The sequence below is a fragment of the Carcharhinus amblyrhynchos genome, chromosome 2 (genome assembly GCF_965287045.1).
Source record: "Carcharhinus amblyrhynchos chromosome 2, sCarAmb.v2.hapA, whole genome shotgun sequence".
NCBI lineage: Eukaryota > Metazoa > Chordata > Chondrichthyes > Carcharhiniformes > Carcharhinidae > Carcharhinus > Carcharhinus amblyrhynchos.
In genome coordinates, this window is record NC_137325.1 from 19468049 (window position 1) to 19491305 (window position 23257).

At 43.1% G+C, this 23257-nt stretch overlaps 1 protein-coding gene across 2 annotated transcripts in view; it reads left to right on the plus strand.

The window, feature by feature from the left end:
- Positions 1-23257, plus strand: part of nkd2b (NKD inhibitor of WNT signaling pathway 2b) — a 125186-nt gene that overhangs the window by 88613 nt on the left and 13316 nt on the right. Inside the window, exons 5-6 of one of the 2 annotated variants that reach the window (XM_080203174.1) lie at positions 17230-17357; positions 20636-20731. In XM_080203174.1, the coding sequence (XP_080059300.1) occupies positions 17230-17357; positions 20636-20731 (224 nt within the window). The remainder of the gene's footprint in view (positions 1-17229; positions 17358-20635; positions 20732-23257) is intronic. The other variant, XM_080203175.1, reaches the window with a different exon arrangement.

Below are 23257 nucleotides of genomic sequence, written 5' to 3' on the forward strand. Positions count from 1 at the left end.
ATGTAGACCATCCCAGCAGTACAGATCCCACTTTCCCACAGTATTGGTGCCAGTACCTCACAAACCGGAACCCATATCCCACACCAATCTTTGAACCATACAAAAATCCCCCTAATCTGATTTGTCCTGTGCCAATTTACATATGGCCCTGATAATAATCCAGAGGTTATGACCTTTGAAGTTCTGCTTCTTAATTTGGTGCCAGCCTCCTCATACTGACTGTGCAGAACTGCTCCTTTAGTCCTGACTATGTGGTTAGTACCTATGTGGACCATGACAGTCGAGTTCTCCCCGTCCCACTGCAAATTGCTCTCAATCCCAAACAGATATCCCGAGCCCTGACACTGGGCAGGCAATGTAACCATCTAGAATCCTCTGCTCGTGCAGCGCCAGGGACCTGGTTCAATTTCCCCGCTTGGGCCGCTGGCTGTGCAGAGTCTGCACATTCTCCTTGTGTCTGCGTGGGTTTCCACCAGCTGCTGTCATTTCCTCCATGGTCGGAAAGACATGCTGGTTAGGTGCATTGGCCATGCTAAATTCTCCCTCCGTGTACCCAAAAAGGCACCGGAGTGTGGCGACTAGGGGATTTTTACAGTAACTTCATTGCAGCATTAATGTAAGCCTAGTTGTGACACTAATAAATAAACTTTAAACTTCTGCTATATGTCCACCTCATCGACAAAAGGTCTGTGAAGAGTGACACCTCCTGGCAGTTGAATCCAGAGGTCGGTGTGTGTGAAGAGGTATCTGATGTAACTGTTTCCTTAACTCAAGCTCAGTACATTGTAGAGATTTAGGGCTCAACTGAAACAGAATTTGCTGCATAGGTTGGTAGAATTTTGCTGCACAGAGGAAGCTATTTGTCTCATTGTGGCTACGCTGGTTCTTTGAAAGTTGTGTCTAATTGGGCCCACACATCCTTGGTTTCTCTTCCTCTCAGTCCTATCTTCTTCTGCCTTTCAGGTATTTACAAAATTGCTTTTTCAGACTTGCTGCTGAGATGCTTCCAACCTGGCCTTCATAGCGAGGGGGATTGAATATAAAAGTAGGGAGGTCTTGCTGCGGCTGTATAGGGCATTGGTGAGGCTGCAGCTGGAGTACTGTGTGCAGTTTTGGGCGCCGTACTTACGCAAGGATATTTTGGCCTTGGAGGGAGTGCAGAGGAGGTTTACTAGGCTGATGCCGGAGTTGAGGGGGTTGAGCTATGAGGAGAGGCTGAATAGATTAGGCTTGTACTCATTAGAGTTTAGAAGAATGAGGGGAGATCTCATTGAGACGTATAAGATGATGAATGGGATGGATAGGATAGAGGTGGAGAGACTCTTCCCGCTCAGAAAGGACAGTAGGACTAGGGGGCACAGCCTCAAGATAAAGGGGGGGCGGTTTAGAACGGAGTTGAGGAGGAACTTCTTCACTCAAAAGGTGGTGAATCTCTGGAATTCTCTGCCCGTTGAAGTGGTGGAGGCTACCTCGCTAAATATTTTTAAGACGCAGGTTGATGAGTTTTTGATAAGAGAGGGGATTAAGGGTTATGGGGAGAGGGCGGGAATGTGGAACTGAGCCACGACAGATCAACCATGATCTTATTGAATGGCGGGGCAGGCTCGAAGGGCTAGATGGCCTACTCTTGCTCCTATTTCTTATGTTCTTATGTTATCTTTTGAGGTGGTGCATTCCAAATTATAACTTGCTGGGAAAACAAACGACACCAATTTCTAATTTTAAACATCTCTATTCAATCGCTGCTCTAAGGAGAACAATTCCAGCCCCTCTAGACTCTTCACATAACTCGGTTGTCTCATTCCTGGTACCATTCTGGTGCATTTTATTATACACCCTCCAAGATGTTGTCGTTTTTCCTAGTATGATGACCAGAATTGGCCACAGTACTCCAGATGAGACCTAGTCATGATTACATGAGTTCTGGTTTGATCTTGTATCGTCTTTATGCAACCTTATATTTACTCCCCATGTATTTCATGTTTTTGGGTGGTTCAGTGCAACTGTGTTGTTAGGGGTATCAAGACTCTCTCCTGCAGAGTGTTCTGGCACCAAATATAAATAGTCATTATTGCAATTTGGACAGTGCCACCTTTTAAAGTCTAAAAAAAGGAAGATTTGCATTTAGTACCTTTCAGGACCTCTGAAGTTCCCAAATTACGGTCAATGAAATACTTTTGAAATATAGTCACTGTTATAAGAAATACAGACAACCAATTTGCACACAGTAAGGCCCCCATAAACAGTAATGTGATCATGACCAGATCATCTGTTTTGCTGGCATTAGTTGAATGTCTCAATTAATGTCTCAGTTAAATTAAGACTCCTGCAACAGTGTCGCACTGTCTGTGCTCATTGAAGTGTTAATGAGGTTTAAGTTCTAGTGTTCCTAGATTTGTGACTTGAACCCACAGCCTTCTGAGATGGTTGATTCTCTTTTAGCTTTCCCTCTGTGTACACCTTTTATACCAACGTCCAAGCCATGTCACCGGTAATGTTGTAAGAAGTTGTCTGCCATAGGTATACCTCAGAATTCACTGAAAGGGTCACTGGAACAAGGTTTATCATCACTGTGATGCTACTTTGTGATTTTTATCTGTTACAGTTGTGCCGTTTCTAGAGTATTATAGGTACGTCTTTAGAAATAGAGTTTGTACTCAAAAGCCACCTCCACACGGAGTCAGAAGAATATGGGTTCAAGTTCCACTTCAGAGATCTGAGCACACTGGGAGCAATGTTCCCATTTCCCTGCGCCTGATACAGATCACTCCAGTCCCAGGAAATAGCATGTGGGCCTAAAATTCTCTCTGCGCGTGGAGCCGAATGGTTTGCAATTGTTCTGGCTCCTTTTCTACTGGCACAAACTGGATCGTGCCCACGAAAGGCACAAGGTGGATTAGCATGAGATTGGCTGGATTTCAGTCTCATGAGCAAGTTTGGCATGCGATTGTTCCACAGCCCACCCAGGCCCAATCTTCATAACCCCCTGCATTTACCCTGGCCAGTCCCCCTGATACTAAGGGGCAATTTAGCATGGCCAATCCACCTAACGTGTATATCTTTAGTCAGTGGGAGGAAACTGGAGCACCCAGAGGAAACCCACACAGAACTTGCAAACTCCACACAGACAGTGACCCAACCCGAGTCCCTGGCACTGTGAGACAGCAGTGCTAACCACTGTGCCACCATGCCACCCCACTAGTTTTAAGAACAAGGAATTTCCCCCCAATGTCCCAGTCCATATGTAACACAGGTTCCATGTCACTGAAGCTGATTATCTGACCATTTATTTCATTAGTTTCCTTTGTGACCCCACTGTGCACCAGTTGCCTGACACCTATTTTTACATCACAGCACTGAACTGTGTCTCAAAAGTAATTCTGAGGAGAGCCATATTTGACTCAAAACATTAACGCTATTTCTTTTCAAAGACATTGCCAGATCTGAGTATTTCCAGCACTGCTTGTATCACAAATTACTCAGTTGGCTGTGAAGGTGAAAGTCGCTACATGAATGCAAGTTTTCTTCCTATCTAGGTCAGCATGTACGTCTAAGAAAGCTGATTTCAGTTCTGCTAAATGTTGACCAGCCGTTAAAATAAAATTTCTGCTTTTGTAGAACTTTAACATTGTCTGGAGAGAACACACACTAAAATGAGACCCTTTTAATAAAAATGAACTGCATTCTAAGGTTGGCATTTGGGACATCAGCATTATGTAGCAGCTACAATTCCTCATGTGACCTGACTCCCGATCCCTGCCAACATAATCTACTTGTGGATCAAAGAGGAAAATCTTAAGGATGAAAACTACCACTGTGGCAGCTTGTAGCAGGCTAGGGAGTTGAACTAATTATGTACTTGCTTGTCTTGGGAATGGTATCTGGGGGCATGGAAACAGATTAGGAAGTAGCGTGTGTGCGCATTGGAGAAGGGATTCTTCCTATTTAAATGTGTGAGTGAAATGGAATGATAGTTATTTTAACTTAAATTGGCTGTCAAATTTTGGTAACTAAAAGTTTGAGCCTTGTTTAAAGTTTGTTTATTAGTGTCACAAGTAGGCTTACATTAACACGGCAATGAAATTATTGTGAAATTCCTCTAGTCGCCACACTAAAATGTTACCACCTTTGTACCTATTACCTGACAGGCGATAGGACTTGTCATCTCGAGTGATGGGAGAGTGGACATCAATTGCCAGTGACTATCAGTGAGCTATAATTGAGAATATTAAATGGCTGTCAATGCAATATATTGCCCTTGTTTACTATTGGGCACTTCTCCATTATTTAACTGGATTTTCTTGGGCTTCCTTTTTCTTTTATCTGCTCAATGTGCCTTTACTTTTGTTTGTTGACCGACACAAGTATTTCAGCGGAATCATTTTGTTCCGCTCATTCGCATGCACAGGGTGTCATGGTGATGGAGCAGCCAACAACACCTTTTTGAGGGATTGCTAAATTCCCTTCATTGGTGTGTGTGAAGAATTAAGCACTCTAAAAGCAGGCTCTAATTAAATAAGTCATGGGCAGCTTTCTGCTTTGAAAGAGACAATTATGTCTTTAAAATATGTCACTTGCCAGTGACGTATGTACGTCTACAACCTCTTAATCAGTCACGGCTGGATAAAAACCGCTATTGGGAATGGAGCTTGCTTACGAAAAGGCTCGATCAATTAGCGTCTTAAATTGAAAGCCCAAGGGTCAACAGAAGCTTTTCAGCTCCCCCACAATCCACTGTTTACGGTGATGATGTGGGACAAAGTAGGGTAGAAATTTGGTGATTTTATTTTGAACGTTGTGATGTATCTGCATTGTCAACTAACCAGCTTTCAGTATACTTTGGGCATGGCTTAAAGACCTTTGTTCCTTTTGCACTGGAAATTATATGACCCTCCTTATGGTTTATAACATTTTGTAGACAAGTTTGTGCTTCTTTCTATCGTTATTTCACAAAATCACTCTCTTCCTTTTTAAGTTCTTTTTTTCTCTCCTTTTCTCTCTTTTTGGATTTTTTGTGGCTTTTTGTCTTCCCATTTTCATTTTTCTTCCTCTTTCTTTCCACATCTGAAACTCCAAGAAGTAGTCTCACAACACCAGGAGTGACTCACCTGATGGAGGGGCTTGTGCTACCAAATAAATCTGTTGGACTTTAACCTGGTGTTGTGAGACTACTTGCTGTGCCTGCCCCAGTCCAAAGCCAGCAACTCTTCATCACACCTGAAGTTTGCTTTGCTGCTAATGATCCTCTGATTACCAACCACAGGACATAAAGGGTGGGATTTCCTGCAGCGGTATTCCACCATCCTCCATCCCGGTATATTTCCTGCTGGCAGAGATGGGATTTTGTCATCCCGCCAATATCGGCAAAGTTTTGCCTGTCCCAAATTCTGCACCGCCAGGAAAAGTGGGTGGGTTGCCATCGGCAGGGTCATAAAATCCTACCAGCAGGACAGGCCAGAAAATTTCGGCCAAAGTAACAAGTAAGGGTGAGGAATTCATCTTGTAAAAATTTGTATTTTGGTGACTGGTTTATGTAGTTGATTTTTTTTTTCAAATCGGGCAACGTAAGTAAAATCGGTTAATCCAATCCAAAAACAGCAGAAAATGCAACCCAAGGGCAAACCTACTGCAGTCGAGCTCCGTGAGTTCATGTGCGACGTAGGCCAGAATCTACTGGCCCTTGCCAATGTCTGCAAGGAAGAAGAATTTGGTGCTCAGCCAAATCTCCGTTCATTTGCAGTGGGACCAGAGAATCCCATCAGCGTGAAAGGCTGGAGAATCTGGCCCATAATTTAATCAAAATATTAAATAAAAGGCATTTATTGAGCAGTATCATGGCCTTGTACATAATTAAGAAAGATCATAGCCAGAGCTAATTTTTTTTAATTTTAAAATCCAAAAGGCATTTGTTGAGATGCGAACCATGGCAAAGATGCACAAGTCTCCTGGAAACAAAATCTATTCCCAAGGTTATTGTGACAAAAATATTCTTGTCCCTTTTTAAAGTCTAATTACCATGCATAAGGAATAGACAAAAGAATAACTGTCTACAGAAACTCTGTCCTATCATAAATCAGTGCAACTTCTTTCATGATTTGACAGTTCCTTACAGTTATCGGTTTGAGGGTATTAAGTATCAAGAATCGAACCTTGGCAGTGTTGCGCGATTGATTCCATTGTCTGTAGGGCTGGCAGCTCTGTTTTTGATTGGAAGATGTCTGATTCCTATTTTTAGCTGTTTCAAAGGTGCTGAAGTGGGCTGAACTGCTCAAATCAAAACAAACCAACTTGAAACCTTTGAGGGTATGTTAGTTTCCCCCAGAGCATTGAGAAATACAAGGAAAGAGCAATTGATTTCCAAGAAATAATAGATGACAGTTGTTTTCTGTCAAGAAGCATGACCACATTGCACAGAAATAATGCTCTTTCATAGAATTCCTACAGTGCAGAAAGGGGCCATTTGGCCCATGGAACCTGCACTGATGATTATCCCACCCAGGACCTATTCCTGTAACCCCATGTGTTTACCAAGCTAATCCCCCTGACCATAGAAGGCCGATCCACCTAACCTACACATCTTTGGACTATGGGAGGAAACCAGAGCACCCAGAAGAAACCCACACAGACACAGGGAGAACCTGTGAACTCCACATGGGCAATCACCCAAGATTGGAATTGAACCCGGGTCCCTGGCGCTGTGAGGTAGTAGTGCTAACCAATGTGCCACCCTTTATTTGCTAGTTTATGTTATTGTTCACTTGTACTGGTCAAGGATGAGACATCTTTGTTTTCCCATCAGCAAAAAAAAACAAATGCATTATGATAGTTCTGTTTTTGGAGATGAGAGAAATGGGATTTCTGCACCCTCTGCACCATCTTTTCCAGCAACAATAGCTGCCAGTGGGATCTTCCTGTCCCACCAACATCTACAGCATTTTGCCTGGCTCACCCATCTCGCCACCTCAAGGTGTCACCTTCAGTGGAACCAGAAGATCCCACTGGCGGGAAGGGCTGGAAAATCCCACCCATTGTAATCCCAGTAGTGTTACTTTAGCTTGGGCATATATTTGAAAGTTTAATTCAATATGGTGAAGAAATATTTATTCACCCAGTGTCTCTGATACACTGTGAAACAGACTTGTGTGAGTATGGGAGTGAATAACTTAATTAAACTGAAGACAGTAGACTGCAAGGTTCAAAACATCAAAATGGAGTTGGGTGTGAAAGCAAGGAGTTTGAAGTGGAAATCAGCAGAGCTAATACGGTGTACCGGTGGACAGCATGAATAGAAATTTAAATTGGTAAGATAAGACTTGAACTGAACTTGTTTTTCAGAAGGACCATATACAATTGGCATAGATTGTAACTGGAATGTAGCAAAACAATTTAAATTTATGCAAAAAAAAGTAGTAGCCATAAAATGACTAAGTCCTAGAAATTCTAAGAAAGTGAACTTCTAAAGAAATGTAAAACAATAGAATTAAAGATGAAAGAGGAAAAAAAACCATATCTAAAGAGGAATTAAAGGCTGTACTGATGAATGTGGTTTTGAAATCCTAAACCAGTGTGTGCTGGAAGTGAATCTGTGGAAAAACAACTGCTGCTGCCACAGAGAGAAGAGTTTCTGTCAGCAAAGTTTGAGATGAGCTTGGGCTTCCCAATATCAAAGAAAAGAGAGAGAAAAGCTTGTGTAAGACTCTCCCCTTTAGCAGCAGTGGATATGTGGTAATACTGGAGTTTTGTTTTTGTAGATTAAAATCTGAGGACTGTGGCCTAAAAGGGATGTTTAGTTCAGAGTTAATTCAGCAGAAATATTTTGGGAAATTTTTGTAGAAGTACTGTTAAATCTGTAGAACCTTGTATCTTCCTGAATTTTATTTTGTTTCTTTTTTTAACGAAATATTTAAATTTGATTTTTAAAATCTGAAATTTGTTTTGAATTATTTGAAATTCTTTCTCCTGATTTCAGATATCTTCTCATAAAACCCGAATTGCAGTTTGTTGTGATAGCTAGTTCAAGTCTCCCTTTGGGCACTTACTACCTGCCATAATCATAGGACAATTAAGATTGATGATCTCTTCAATTTAGTTGATCTTGTCTCTGGGGATAATCTAAAGTACCCTAACAATGTTTTTGGTGTCAAAATATTACTGTAACATGTCATAAACTCTCAACTTAAATGTACAGCGATTGGTAAGTTGATATCTAGTTACTTGTTACTATCAATGCTTCAGGAGATATTATAATGGGAACATAGGGAAAATTGGATAATAAAAGATGTAATATACCTAGCTTTCCTTCTACCGTCCTGGTAGCATGTGATACAATGATAGCAGTTGACTAATTTACAAAAATCAGTTTCCAATTAGTCTACCACAGAAACAAATGTGAGATTGGAAACCAGAGATCCAAAGTTGCTTCAACGTATCATTGACTTTCTATTCTGCCTCACCCCCTCTCTAAGTATATTTTTCTATCCTGTTTCAATTCTTCATAAGGACCATGTGGACTTGAAACGTTAACAGTTTCTCTCTTCACAAATGCTCCCAGACCTGCAGAGTTAGAATCATAGAATCCTACAGTGCAGAAAGAGGCCATTCGGCCCATCAAGTCTACACTGACCATAAGCCCATCCAGGCTTTATCTCCATAACCCCACACATTTACCCCGCTAACATTAAGGGATAATTTAACACGGCAAATCCACCTAACCTGCACATCTTCAGACTATGGGAGGAAACTGGAGCACTCAGAGAGAACCCATGCAGACATCAGTGAGAATGTGCAGACTCCGCACAGTGACCTGAGGCTGGAATCAAACCCGGGTCCCTGTGAGGTTTGCAGTGCTAATCGCTGTGCCACCCCATTCATCTAGCATTTTTCTGTTTCAATCCAAAGCCATGGACATGTTGTAAAGTGTATCTCAAAATATTATTTTCTAAGATAAATCAATTTGATTGTGATGGTGGAATGGGATACGTGAGCAAACTTGGCAGCTCTGACCCAATCCTCTATTATCCTCATCTGCCGTAGTTAAAATCCTGGTCTGTGGGTTCCTGGCATCGGTAGCTAAAACTTTACAATCTTGAATATTAGTTCTAAACAGGCCAAAACAAAAATGGGGATTTTTATTGCCCCCCAACCACACTGGTGTCAAGTGAGCTTTACTGATGGAATAAAAGAGGGCCAGAGACCTTGTGTGCAAGATAGCCACCTGGTTCTGTTTAGTGCGTTAGAAGCACAATTTTGAGAGCTAACATTTAAAAAACCAAACAAAAAGCTACCCCTAGCTGAGCACCAAGGAGTAAATTGTCCATATATATAGTTAACCGGAGAAAAAGTGAAATGATTCATAGCTGCAAGTGATTATTAGGCTCCAATTTCATCTCCACTTTCACATGTTTCTCTTTTTTTCAAAAAAAAGCACTGTTTGACCCTTCTGCAGCGAGATTATAGCCTGCTAATCATTTCCAGGTATCCATTATTCTCCATAATCTCACATGTAGAGTAAATGATTTCAGTCTGCTGGTTTGAAATTTGAAGACTGCTCCTTTTCATGGTTGCTTCAAAGCTTAATGGAGCTAAATTATTTCTTTTTTTTCCTTTCAAATCAATGATCGAGCTACTTCGCTATTAGCAGCCAGTTCAGTATCGGTTTTGTTAATGTAACCCTTCACCTGGTGGGTTGGCTGGCGTGATCCCCTTACTGCTTCTGGTTTTAAATTAAAACCAAGATCACGGACAAATGTTGCCCCAACATAACGCCAACATTGAGCAGGGAACTGTACCTGGGATTTTACAACTGTGGTGTAATCCATCTGCTTGTCCTGTCTAGACAGCAACCACCTGTATTTATATAGTGCTCCTTACTCCAGTAAAATGTCCCGAGAAGTGCCATCGGGACAAAATTTGACACTCGGTCACACTAGGACAAGTAGATATTAAGGAACATTTTAAAGAGACTTGGGAAAAGCAAAGAAAATGGGGTGGATAAGTTTATTTATTAGTAAAAATAGGCTTGTTTTAACACTGCAATGAAGTTACTGTGAAAACCCCCTCAACGTCACACTCCAGTGCCTGTCCGGGTACACCGAGGGAGAATTTAACATGGCCGATGCACCTAACCAGCACATCTTTCGGACTGTGGGGGGAAACCAGAGGAAACCTACACAGACACGGGGGGAGACTGGAAAATCCCGCCCAAGGTCAGCAGTCCTTTGCATGCCTCCCCCCACCAGCACCCTGCATACTACTATTCTTGCGGCGGTGGGACGGGGAAATTCCAGTGTCTATCTACGGTTGGGCTGTGTGACACGAGGATTGTGCTCCTTCACAAACTCTTGCTGCAGGCTGGGCTTACCGACATGGGCACTTTTGTCAAGGGCATGATCGCGCCAGTGTAGAACCGTGCTGACTGGCACTATGGTGATGGCATTTGTGCCCAAGGTCCTCCCCCTGCAAATGCAATTGTGTTTGCTTTAACGATGATTGATGTCGGTTATACAATTCCGTGCGCTAGGAGTGTGGGTATTTGTGTGTTCGCATGGTGCTGCCCTCTAAATTCTCTTGGCTGTGATCTCTGGCTCGTCGGGGTAGGAACAGTGGTCAGAGCCTGGAGACATGTGCCACAAGCATATAAACATAGCACTTCTTCCTGTTGACCTTGGCGTACAAAAAACCCCACTTTATCTCCACAGATGTAGGCAGGAATGTGTTTGCTTTTTATTGATCTCCAGGTAGGTGAGGATCCATAAGTCTTTGCTAGCAATTAGCGAGCAAAAGTATAAGAGGATGTTAGGATGGGTTTCAATCTCTTAACTGTTTATATACGTCTAAAAGCAACTTTTTATAAGGCACAGGTTCATGTTCCCTCTTCCTAAATGAGGAATGTGCAGGAGGCCATAAATGTGAGATATTCACTAATAAATCAATAGGGAATTTAGGGGATTTTTTTCCCTGCAGTGAGTGGTTAGAATGAGAACTTGGAATGCTTTTTTTAAAACTTACAATCTGCATAGAAACTGGAAGTTGGAATTAGCTGACAGGATTGCACAATAAAGATTACACATTTTAAAACTTTTACTGTAGCAAATGACTGAAAAGCAGCTTGTGACTAACGCTCTTCTTTTTGAAGGCAACTTTTATTTTAAAGAACAGAAAGGAATGTTCCCCTTTTACACTTATCATGTGCTGAATATTACTTGGATTGTCCGTCACGGCGTGTTTCCTCAGTTGTTGGAGGGCTTCTTAAATCCACTAGTTGCAGTAGTATGTCCTGATGATTCTCCGTTCCCTTTGTTGTACCAGGCCAAATCTCCTGGAATCCTTAGGTGACTGCAGGATGTGCCTCCTTGACTAGAGACAGTCTCCGTCTCACATCCAACTATGGCAGCATACAAAGCTGGGCGGCCTCTTTCTCCCCTGCGCACTCAGTGACCTCTTCTCCTTGCGCAACAAAAATGCTGTATGCCTGTGATTGTCGTAGATTGTATAGGGAAGCCTGTAACCTGATCTTGCAAATGGCTTAATCTGCCTTCTTCCCCGTGGCAACACAAAACGTGTTAGCTTTGCATCCAGGTAGGACTGCAGATTAACCATCCGTCACCCCAATTATCCTTCATCTTAGAAGTAAATGGGCAGCTTACAGTGTAACTGTTTAGAATCCGGTGCCCTTGACAACTTTCTGGGACTTGAGTTCTGCTCGTTGTAAACTCAAGACAGCTGCCATTGTCTCCAGGCTAAGTTAACAGTAATTTTTGTTAAAATGTACATCTTGGATGGTCATGGCTGATAACTGCACTGACTGAATGGGATTCTGGGTGCAGCAGGCACAGTATTGTGTTCAGTTGTGTGGGTCTGTTTACAGTTTATACTCTACCTGTTTGATTAATGGCGTAGACTCATAAATACAGTAAGCAAAGCTTTAGAAAGAGCTAGATGGCAGAGCTGAAGCTAGTGGAGTAGACATTTTATTTAAGATACTTTAAAACCTGCTACACAGCTTAGGAACTAGTGATATCTCTATTGATTTCAGATTAAGAAGTCTCACAACACCAGGTTAAAGTCCAACAGGTTTATTTAGTAGCGAAAGCCACTAGCTTTTGGAGCACTTGCTGCCCGTTTAGAACCTCACCTGCTGAAGGGGCAGCAAGTGCTTTGAAAGCTAGTGGCTTTTGCTACCAAATAAACCTGTTGGACTTTAACCTGATGTTCTGAGACTTCTTACTGTGTTTACCCCAGTCCGATGCCAGCATCTCCACATCTTGATTTCAGATTTCAAATATGTGACATTCAGCAATGACTCCCCATGACCAGTTTCCATAAGGGGTGCTTATGTAACGAGCTTGGTGACTCTTTTTGCCCTCTGCCCTAAGCTACAGGCCAAGTATCCTTTACCCAAAACCCTTGGGACCGATTGCATTTCAGTATTCAGATATGGTTGTTTAAATGTGATGTAGCTACAGTATCTACAGTTGGTCTAGGCCTATTTGCATTACAATCATAAGAACATAAGGAATAGGAGCAGGAGTAGGCCATCTAGCCCTTTGAGCCTGCCCTGCCATTCAATAAGATCATGGCTGATCTGAAGTGGATCAGTTCCACATTCCCGCTTTCTCCCCATAACCCTTAATTCCCCTGTCTGTCAGAAACCGATCTACCCGTGACTTAAATATATTCAGCGAGGTAGCCTCCACCACTTCAATGGGCAGAGATTTCCAGAGATTCACCACCCTTTGAGTGAAGAAGTTACAATCAACTAAGCCTAGGCTAGCTATAGCCTACAAATACTAGGTTGTTTCTCCATTTGCCAACTCTCACAAGTGGAATCATAGAATCCCTACCATCCAGAAGGAGACCGTTTGGCCCATCGAATCTGCACCGACTCTTGACAAGAGTATCATACCCAGGCCCACCACCCTGCACTATTCCTGTAACTCCCACGCACTTATCACGACTAATTCCCCTAACCTACACATCTTTGGACACCAAGGGACAATTTAGCACGGCCAATCCACCTAACCTGCCCATCTTTGGAGGAAACTGGAGCACTTGGAGGAAATCCACGCAGACACAGGGAGAACATGCAAACTCCACTCAGACAGTGACCCAAGGCCTGAATCAAACCCAGGTCCCTGGTGCTGTGAGGCAGCAGTGCTAACCACCATGCCAATGCATCGTCTTCAATCAAAGTGCAAAAAACACTCATAGTCACAAAGGTCACAAGATGTAAGGCAAGAGCATGTGACTAAACAGTGCAGGCAAACAACGAGACTTCCCACACAAAAGGGTGGCACAATGGTTAGCACTGGTGCCTCGCAGCTCCAGGGACTCGGGTTCGATTCCCAGCTTGGGTCACTCTGTGAGGAATCTGCACATTCTCCCTGCGTCTGCATGGGTTTCCTCCGGATGCTCCGGTTTCCTCCCACAGCTCAAAGGTGTGCGGGTTAGGGTGATTGGCTAAATTGCTCCTTAGTGTCCCTGGATGTGCAAGTTAGTGGGATTACTATGTGGGGTTACAGGAATAGGGTAGGATTGTCAGTGCAGACTCGATTGCTGAATTACCTTCTCCTGCACTGTAGGAATGCTATGATCCTATGAAACGTCAATTAGCTGCAAGTTGGCTCACATTCGGGCCTGTTCAAAAAGGCATTCGGTTCTTAGATGTGTTTGGTTTTCGGATGTATGGATAAAGGATATGCGACTGTAGCAGTCACCAATATTGTTCTGGTGCAGGATGTCATTCCCTTTAATTTGTTCCTCCTTGCCTCTTCTCCCCTCCCCCGGTTTCCCCGATTGGAAAGTGGACACCGATAAGGACTAATTTGTGATCCCTTTGTTTCCATATGGTTACGGTTAGCATAATGAAATTCCAGCGAGGATCTTTGGTCACCCAGCACAGATCCAAGAAAAGCACGCGTCATATTTCTGAAATAATTATTGTTTCATTTGAAGCAACTGTGAAGAAGGCAGAAATAAGGACAGTTCCAGGAATTCCCGGAGATTTTCTAATTTTTCTTTTTGAAGATTCCTCTTTTGGATGTTTTCCCTGGCAAACTTGGTTTCCTGAATATTTGGCTGCCTCTATCACCTGGCTTGATCCAAATCCCAGGGCTATCACATCAATGTTTTACTGCATCGGTGTGTTCCTTACAGCAGGAGGAAGCCCTGGCTATTATATCCCTCAATTGGCATTACTTAAGCAAAGAATGGCACAGTGGTTAGCACTGCTGCCTCACTTGCCAGGGACCCAAGTTCAATTCCCAGCTTGGGTCACTGTCTATGTGGAATCTGCACATTCCCCCCATGTCTGTGTGGGTTTCCTCCAGGTGCTCCAGTTTCCTCTCACGGTCCAGAAACGTGTGGATTAGGTTGATAGGCCAGGTTAAATTGCCCCTTAGTGTCAGGGGGATTAGCAGGGTAAATATGAGGGGTTATGAGGATAGGGCCTGGATGGATTGTGGTCAGTGTAAACTCTGTGGGCAGAATGGCCTCCTTCTGCACTGTAGGGATTCTATGATTCACAGTGCCAGGGTTTGATTCCCTGCTTGGGTCACTGTCTGTGTGGAGTCTGCATGTTCTCCCTGTTTCTGCGTGGGTTTCCTCTGGGTGCTCCAGTTTCCTCCCACAGTCCGAAAGACGTACTGGTTAGTTGCATTGTCATGCTAAATTCTCTCTTGGTGTACCCAAACAAGTGTGGCAACTAGGGAATTTTCACAGTAGCTTCATTGCAGTGTGAATGTAAGCCTTTTTTGTGACTCTGAATAAACATAAGATAATGTGGCATTCATCACATTTCTAATTGTACATTTCCTACAGTCCTGTAAAGCTCCAGCCAAGATTTTCCAGCCCTTCCCACCAGCGGCAGAAGGTGCAGAGTAGGCAAAGTTCCATTGATATCAGTGGGACTGGAAGATCCTATTGCTGGCTGTGTCTACCCACTGGAAAATACACCGCAGGAGGACTGGAAAATCCCGGCAATAACTAAAGTTTACATGTGCTTCATTGTCTGTCACTTGTCTAAATGTCTACTTCTTTTGACTCTGTTGTCACCTTTAGTCTGATCGCACTCGGGATATTTATCTACCTTAATGGTGCAATTACAATATAGAGTCTGTTGCTGCTGTCAAATGCTTAAAGATGTTCTGAGAATGTGATAGGTGCTATGCAAATGCAAGGTCATTCCTTCAGTAGGTGGAAGGTGTGATCCGTGCAGAAACTGTTAACAAATTATAATAGGTTTGGGGTTTTTTGTTAGCTTGCTTTGGTGAGCCGCCAGTGTCTTGCTAGATCAGGGTCGCTAACGTGAATGATACATTCAGGGAATGAAGTCACCCTTGATCGAATGGGTGCACGTGTCATGTGACGTCACATTGGAATTGCAAGAAGTCGAGAGTGTTTCGAAAAGATCATTTAGCCCAACCAGACTGTCGTTCTTGATCCTGTGCCACGCTCTGCTCATTAATTAACCCTTTCACTGCGTTGGAGAATTTATAAATTGTGCAGGGAGAAATCAAATTGTCCACACGAACAAATGAGGAGTATTATAATGTAAGTCAGTATACTTTTTAAGAAAGTATTGGAATGAGGTCCAAAGATATGCGGGTTAGGTGGATTGGCCATGTAAGTTGACCCTTAGTGTCAGGGGGATTAGCTAGGGTAAATGTATAGGGTTATGTGGATAGGGCCCAGATGGGATTATGGTTGGTGCAGACTCAATAGGCCAAATGGTCTCCTTCTGCGCTGTAGGATTCTATGATTGCACTATTTTTAAAACTAGAACAGTTTTGGGGCAATTCCAATGCTCTGCTGGCCCATCTCTGATCTTTCACCACTTCCACTCGCTCTGAACTCTGCTGTCCGTATCTTAACTTGCATCCAATCCCATTCAGACATTAGCCCCACCAGGTAACCCATTCCTCAAAAAAATTCACTAATGTTTCAATCTCTTATCCCTCTAATCTCTTCCATCACCCTTCAAGAGTTCTGCCATTCAGGTCTTCTGAAATTTTGGCCTGTTATCACCTCCCCCAGCTTTCTTTGGGCCCAACACTGGTGGCTGGACTCCAGCTACCTAGGCCCTCAGATCTGAAATTCCTTTCTTTAAATCTCCATTTCTCTGTCCTCCTCAAAATCTGCCTCTTTGACCAAGCTGTTGGCCACTTGTCCTAATGTGGTGGCCTAGTGGTTAGCACTGCTGCCTCACAGTGTCAGAGACCCCGGGCTCGATTCCCGGCTTAGGTCACTGTCTGTGCGGAGTCTGCACATTCTCCCCGTGTCAGCATGGGTTTCCTCCGGGTGCTCCGGCTTCCTTCCACAGTCCAAGGATGTGCTGGTTAGGAATTTAGTACTAATTTCTCCCTCAGGGTACCCAAACAGGTACCAGAGTGTGGCAACTAGGGGATAGTCACAGTAACTTCACGTGCCACGGGTGCTGCCCTGGATTGAGTGCTGCACAGACTGAGATGCCATCTTTTGGAAGAGATGCTAAACCAGGGCACCATTTTTCCTCTTGATTGGAAGTAAAAGATTCATGGCACTTTTTAAAGAATAGCAGAGATGTTCTCTCCAGTGTTCTGGCTAATATTTATTCTTTATTTTAAATATTATTTTATTTTAAAAATAAAGGGCGGCATGGTAGCACAGTGGTTAGCACTGCTGCTTCACAGCTCCAGGGTCCTGGATTTGATTCCCGGCTCGGGTCACTGCCTGTGTGGAGTTTGCACATTTCTCTCGTGTCTGCATGGGTTTCCTCCGGGTGCTCCGGTTTCCTCCCACAGTCCAAAGATGTGCGGGTTAGGCTGATAGGCCATGCTAAGAAAATTGCCCCTTGGTGTTCAGGAATGTGTAGATTGGAGGGATTGGTGGGTACAATATGTAGGGATATGGGGGTAGGGCCGGGGTGGGATTGTGGTCGGTGCAGACTCGATGGGCCAAAGGGCCTCTTTCTGCACTGTAGGGTTTCTATGATTCTTTAATGAACATTGATAAAACAGCTAATTTGCTCAAGATTAGACTGTGGGATCTTGCTGTTGCAAATGAAGTCTCATGTATGACAACTGTGATTACAACTGTGAATACTTAACTGACTGTATGCTGAGACTGTGAATGGCATTCCCAAAATGTCCTTCTCTATTGAGAATTGATAAATTGACCTTGTCTCGTTCTTAGTCACAAATAGACTTCATAACCTTTTACCTTTCTCCCCCCCGCCCCTTTTTTTTCCACCAGTGGTGCTCCCCCCTGAGAAGGCTGAGCCATGTGATGGATTCACATCGACTTCCGGCCAGGAAGACGGTGAGAAGTGCCCCGGGAAAGAACCCAGCCGAGGGACAGGCAAGAAACGGTTGAACTTTGATGTGAGTTTTGCAATCCGGGGGACGGTGAATGAATGGTTTTTGGGGAGACTTCTGTTGACCCGAAGAACAGAAGGTTGACCTTGGCCTATTTAAGAACCAAATGTTCGAAGAAATGTGGGTGTTTTGCCTATATAGTGCCTCTTTACTCTTAAGTATCGTGATAATAATTAAAGGAAATTCTACAATCCCAATAGGGTGTTGCACTCACGGGGAATATAGCTGAAGAATCAGGGCTACAGTGCTGGGATATTATGTCCGATCTGGGCCACCAGATTCCTGCTGGGAGTGCAGGAGGGAATGTCGGAGGAGTAGTCAGTCAAGTCTAGTACACCATTCAGTTAGATCACAGCTGACCTAATATTTTAATTTCATTTACGCATCTTTTGTTCCGTATCCTTTAATAAACTTGCCTAACAAAAAAAGACTATTAATCCAGAAACTCAGCAAAGGTTCTGGGGACCCCGGTTCAAATCCAGCCATGGCAGATAGTGGAATTTGATTTCAATAAAAATATCTGAAATAAAGAATCTACCGATGACCATGAAACTATTGCAGATTGTCGGAAAAACCCATCTGGTTCACTATTGTCCTTACCCGGTTCAGCCTACATGTGACTCCAGAGCCACAGCAATGTGGTTGACTCTCAACTGCCCTCGGGCAACTAGGGATGGGCAATAAATGCTGGCCAGCCAGCAGCATCCATTCCCACGAATGAGTTAAATTTATTGATCCCAGTTTTGAATTTGTCAGTTGACCCAGCCACAACAACCTTTTGAAGGAAAGAATTTCAGATGCCATTATCCTTGTGTGAAGAAGTACTTCTTGACATTAACCCTGAACAATCTAGCTGTAATTTTAAGGTTATCTCACCACCACCAACCAACACCCACCTCCCTGCCCCACCATGGGCTGGAAACCAGATCAAAAATATTTTCTCTCTCTATCCCTCTATACACACACACACATCAGCACTTCTTCTACCATCAAGATGATACAAACTGAGTCAATGTAACTTTTTTTCTGATGCTAAACATGCATAAAACAAGAATTGAATTGATTATTCCTATTGTGTACAGTGGCACAGTGATTATTAGCACTGCTGCCTCACAGCACCAGGGATCCAGGTTCGATTCCTGGCTTGGGTCACTGTCTGTGCGGAGTCTGCACGTTCTCCCCCGTGTCTGTACAGGTTTCCTCTGGGTGCTCCGGTTTCCAACCCGTCCAAAAGACATACACCATGCTAAATTCTCCCTCCGTGTAGGCGCCAGAGTGTGGTGAGTAGGGGATTTTCACAGTAACTTCATGTAAGCCTACTTGTGACACTGATAAGTAAACTTAACAATTTAAGCCTTTGGTCTCCTGTTTTCAATTTCACCCCTTTACAATGGTTTATATGAATCACCAGATGATTTGGGTACAGTGTTGATGTTGCAATGCAGTGCCTATCAATGAAGTCACTAGTTTAATGATTTCCTCAAACATTGCTTCTTCGGCTTACAATAGAATTGGATCTCATACTTAAGTTCCATGAATCACTGACTGTGAAATGTTCCAATGCAAAAAGTTGAAGTTGTAATATACTGGCAACATTTTTTAACTGATAGAAAACACATCTGAGCACAGTGGCTATCCGACTTATTAGCCATTGGGGCCATATGTGGCGAATTGGGAATCTGGATGGGGAGAATTGGCTTTGGATTCACAAATAGGAAATGAGTAACAGACCCTATCAGTGTGTATTTGAGTGCAACTCTAACATTCGCATGCATATGCTTGTGATTTTTAATGATATTGTTCACTGCTTGACAAAAGTGAGAGGGAAAACAGAGTTAGAGTATTTTTTGATACAGATACTTCCTTGCTTACTGAATAGTGGAGGCTTGGAAGTGTATATACACGTGTGAAGTACATTTATGTGCATTGTGTACAGAGTGCATGTGCCTACAGTGATGCCACCATAGCTACACCAATGATTAGTCATCAATTTCCATTGTACAATGTCCTGGGTTTGATTCCCGGCTCGGGTCACTGTCTGTGTGGAGTTTGCACATTCTCCTCGTGTCTGCGTGGGTTTCCTCCGGGTGCTCCGGTTTCCTCCCACAGTCCAAAGATGTGCGGGTTAGGTTGATTGGCTATGCTAAGAAATTGCCCCTTAGTGTCCAGGGATGCGTAGGTTAGAAGGATTAGTGTATGGGATTAATGTAGGGATATGGGGGTAGGGCCTGGGTGGGATTGTGGTCAGTGCAGACTTGATGAGCCAAAAGGCCTCTTTCTGCACTGTAGGGTTCTATGATTGATGTCATGCCAAATCTCCTGCGTGTGAGTCAGTGGGGAAATCTGACATCAAGCAGAATAGTATTGGCCTGGAAGGTCCCAGATTTGATTTTTGCTTCTTGTATTGAGGCAGCTAATCTCCACCTTCAGGGCCTGATTGGAAAGATGGATAAAAGCAAAACACTGTGGGTGGTGGAATCCTGATACAAAAACAGCAAATGCTGGAAAATCTCAGCAGGTCTGACAGCATCTGTGGACAGGGGATAGAGCCAACATTTTGAGTCTGGACGACCATTTGTCAGAGCTGAGCTCCAACGTTGGAAAGGTGGAAATTGGCTTTTGAGGTCATGGGTTGGAAAAGGGCAAAATCAGCCAGCGTACCCAGCCCAGAGAGCTTCTTAGCAGCATTCACTGGAAACCTAGGAGTGTGGAAATGTCAGGTTAACTAGAGATCAGCACAAGGCTTGCACATTGAGATGGGCGTTCAGGTAGAAGTGCTATGAGTCTTACCCTTCGAACCAGCCCAACGAGAATAGGTTCCTTCGATTAAGAGGAAGCCTGTTATGTTTTTCCAAAGCATTTGAGGGGCGACCTGATTGAGGTGTTCAAGATTGAGGGGCATGGACAGAGTAGTTTTGAGGAGACACAAGTTAAGAGTGAGAGGTTTAGGGGGAATTTGAGGAGAAGCTTTTTTACCCCGAGGGTGGTGACAGCTTGGAATGCACTGATAATAACAAGAATTAACTAGCAAGTATTGTTGCTAGTTAATTCTGAAACAAATTATTAACTTATCCCTAAATTTCCTGCTATGAAAGGGTACTAAGCTGCCACCATTTCCTTACAGCAACCGAACTTAATAGCAGATTCTGCCCAGGTTTTACATTACTGCTACACCATACTTGGGGGTTCTGATGTACCTTAAGTTATGACGAGATTTCAATCTGTTGAAAGAATCCTGTAAGTGGAGGAGAGATTTAGAACAGAGAAATGCCCTTTCTTTTCAGGAGCTAGAGTGTGACGTTTCTGTTGAAGAAGATAACCATCAGGAATGGACCTTCACTCTTTATGATTTTGACAACTCTGGCAAGGTTACTAAGGAGGTACATTTCCATTTGTTACCGCTTCTTATAGGGGCATGGTGTCTTATGGTCTGCAAACTTCCAATGTAAATGGTACTGATGTAACTCTTTAGCTCCTAATATTTGGGAGAACTCTAGGCACTACCTAAACAGCTCGAAAGAAGCTTGCTGCTTTTACTGAGTGTTTTCCAGGTTTGTGGGAAGTAGAATGATATCCAGTGGTTTCTGCTGCTGCTGCTGTGTTAGAGCAATTCCAGATTCACTTTGTTTAATGAGTGGGGAGAGTGAGATATGTCTGCTTGGTGAGGATAGCTGCTCACTTGAGGCCGTGGGGCAAAAGGCTTCAGAAGCTGAAGTCAAGTCTCGAATATGTGACGCCCAAACCAAATCCAAGTCTAGAGAAACACTATTTAAGCAAAAGACCTGTCCCCACCCTTCAACAAGGTTGAAGCAGTAACTGAGAGTTAGGGAATGGTCTACAAGGATCCATTTCACTTTTAGTTCCTCTAAAATGGTAGATATGGGAGATCCTTAGCCAATTTCTACAATAAAAAGTATTGTTAGTCAGGCAAATCCTTTGAAAATAGGAAGTGAATGCTCTCTGGCTGAGCACATCAAGTGAGATGGGTTTTTATTTGCACTTAATTCTTGGAGTGTTTAAAACCTTGGATTATTCCTCAATCTCTACAAACTCTTTCATCCATAAGTGCAGATTTGCTGTTTAATTGTTTTGCACCCACATCTGATTTTTATACCATTTGCTTTTTCTTAAAAAATAAAAGCATCATCATGGGGAAAATCAGTATTGCTAATTTGAAAGTTGATATTTGAACAGGATTTCTCATTTTGGGAAGCCTGTAAGTTTTTGCTACGGTGGATTGTGGATTCTTCATATGATGAGCAGTATATAGACATTGACAATAGAGGAAACAGTAAAGTTCTCTATAGAAGTTGATTAGAGGTTATAGCGATGACTTCATTTAATTGTTGCTCACTTTGGGTTTAAAGCATGGAGCAAACTAAAATAACATTGCCAATTCACTCAGGTCGTTGCCACGTGGCAACACTATGGCAACTCTCTTTGTATCACCCAACACCACAAATCCTTTGACAGTTCCCTATCATATTGGATTGAAGGGTTATGGGGAGAAAGCAGGAAAATGGGGATAAGGGGCATATCAGCCATGATCGAAAGGCAGAGCAGACTCGATTGGATGAACGGCCTAATTCTGCTCCTATGTTGTATCTCACGAACTTATGAGAGTGGATGGAAAATGCTTCCCTAAATTGCCAAATCATCTGCAACCCTAAAGACAGTCAACTAGAATGCAACAGGTCATGTAGTTGGACACTTTTCAACTGCTTCCAAATAAGACAGAGTGCGTACCTCATATCTTCTCCTGTTAGGCCATCATGTCAAGACAATTATAATCTTATGTCCCGCGTGATAATTGACCTGGTTACCTGTTGGTTTTGCACGCTGACCACATTGCCCTCAGTCTGCATATACCATATAAATAATTGCGGCCATGGCAGTCTCTTGTTGGTAGTGGTTGAAAATGTCCCATCCCACCTGCCACAGGAATAATAGTTGGGAAACTCAATGGACCACTTAAAGGTCAGATGAACTCCAGTGGGAATTTCCAGTCTGGGGCACACGTGGCCAGAAAATCACGCCCATCTTTACAGAGAAGGATTTTTTTTTGGTTTTGGAAGGATGAGGCATGAAAGAGATCAAACATTTTCAACACTATGAGGTAAACATTGAATAATGTTCCTTGCTCAGGGTGAAGGAAACACATAGCATGAACAGGAGAAATGGGAGTGAGGAGAGAATATTGAAGGTCATTATGAGGCAACTTTTTTTACTCATTACAATATGGAATTTGCTACCATGTGGAATAGTTGAAGCATTGATGCGTTTAAGGGGAAGCTAGATAAGTATATGAAGGAGAAAGGAATAGAGAGGTGTGGAAAATGTTGGAAATACTCCTCAGGACAGGCAGCTTCTGCTAAGGGACAGTTGTGGGAGAGCAAATGAGGATTAGGTGACTGTCTTCTGGAACACCTCATTCAGTTGATAAGCATGACCCCAAAGTCCCAGTCACCCGTCATTTTAATTGACCTTGCTCCCATGTTGGCCTCTCTGTCCTTTGCTTCCTGCAGTGTTGCTACGAAGTTCAATATCTGTTCAGGAACAGGACCTTCATCATTCGATTAGGGACTTCACAGCAATGCATTCGACCATTTCAGATGGTAACCTGTGCCCCCATTTTATCATCTTTTTCTAAGCAAGTTCTGTTTTGCCGTCTTGTTTTTCTCTCTCCTTTTTTTTTTGAGCTGTAGCTGATAGTTCTGCCATTCACACTTCACTTTTGTTTCTTTACTTGTTCCATTACCATTCTCTTTGCCTTACACCACCAAGCCTTTGGTATTTTATGCCTCCTGCCTTCTGCACTATCACAGACACTCCCTTTTCTTTTTCCAACCTTCCTTGCTTTCATTTGATTAAAACCTAAAACGCTTCTAACTTTTCTTAGTTCTGAT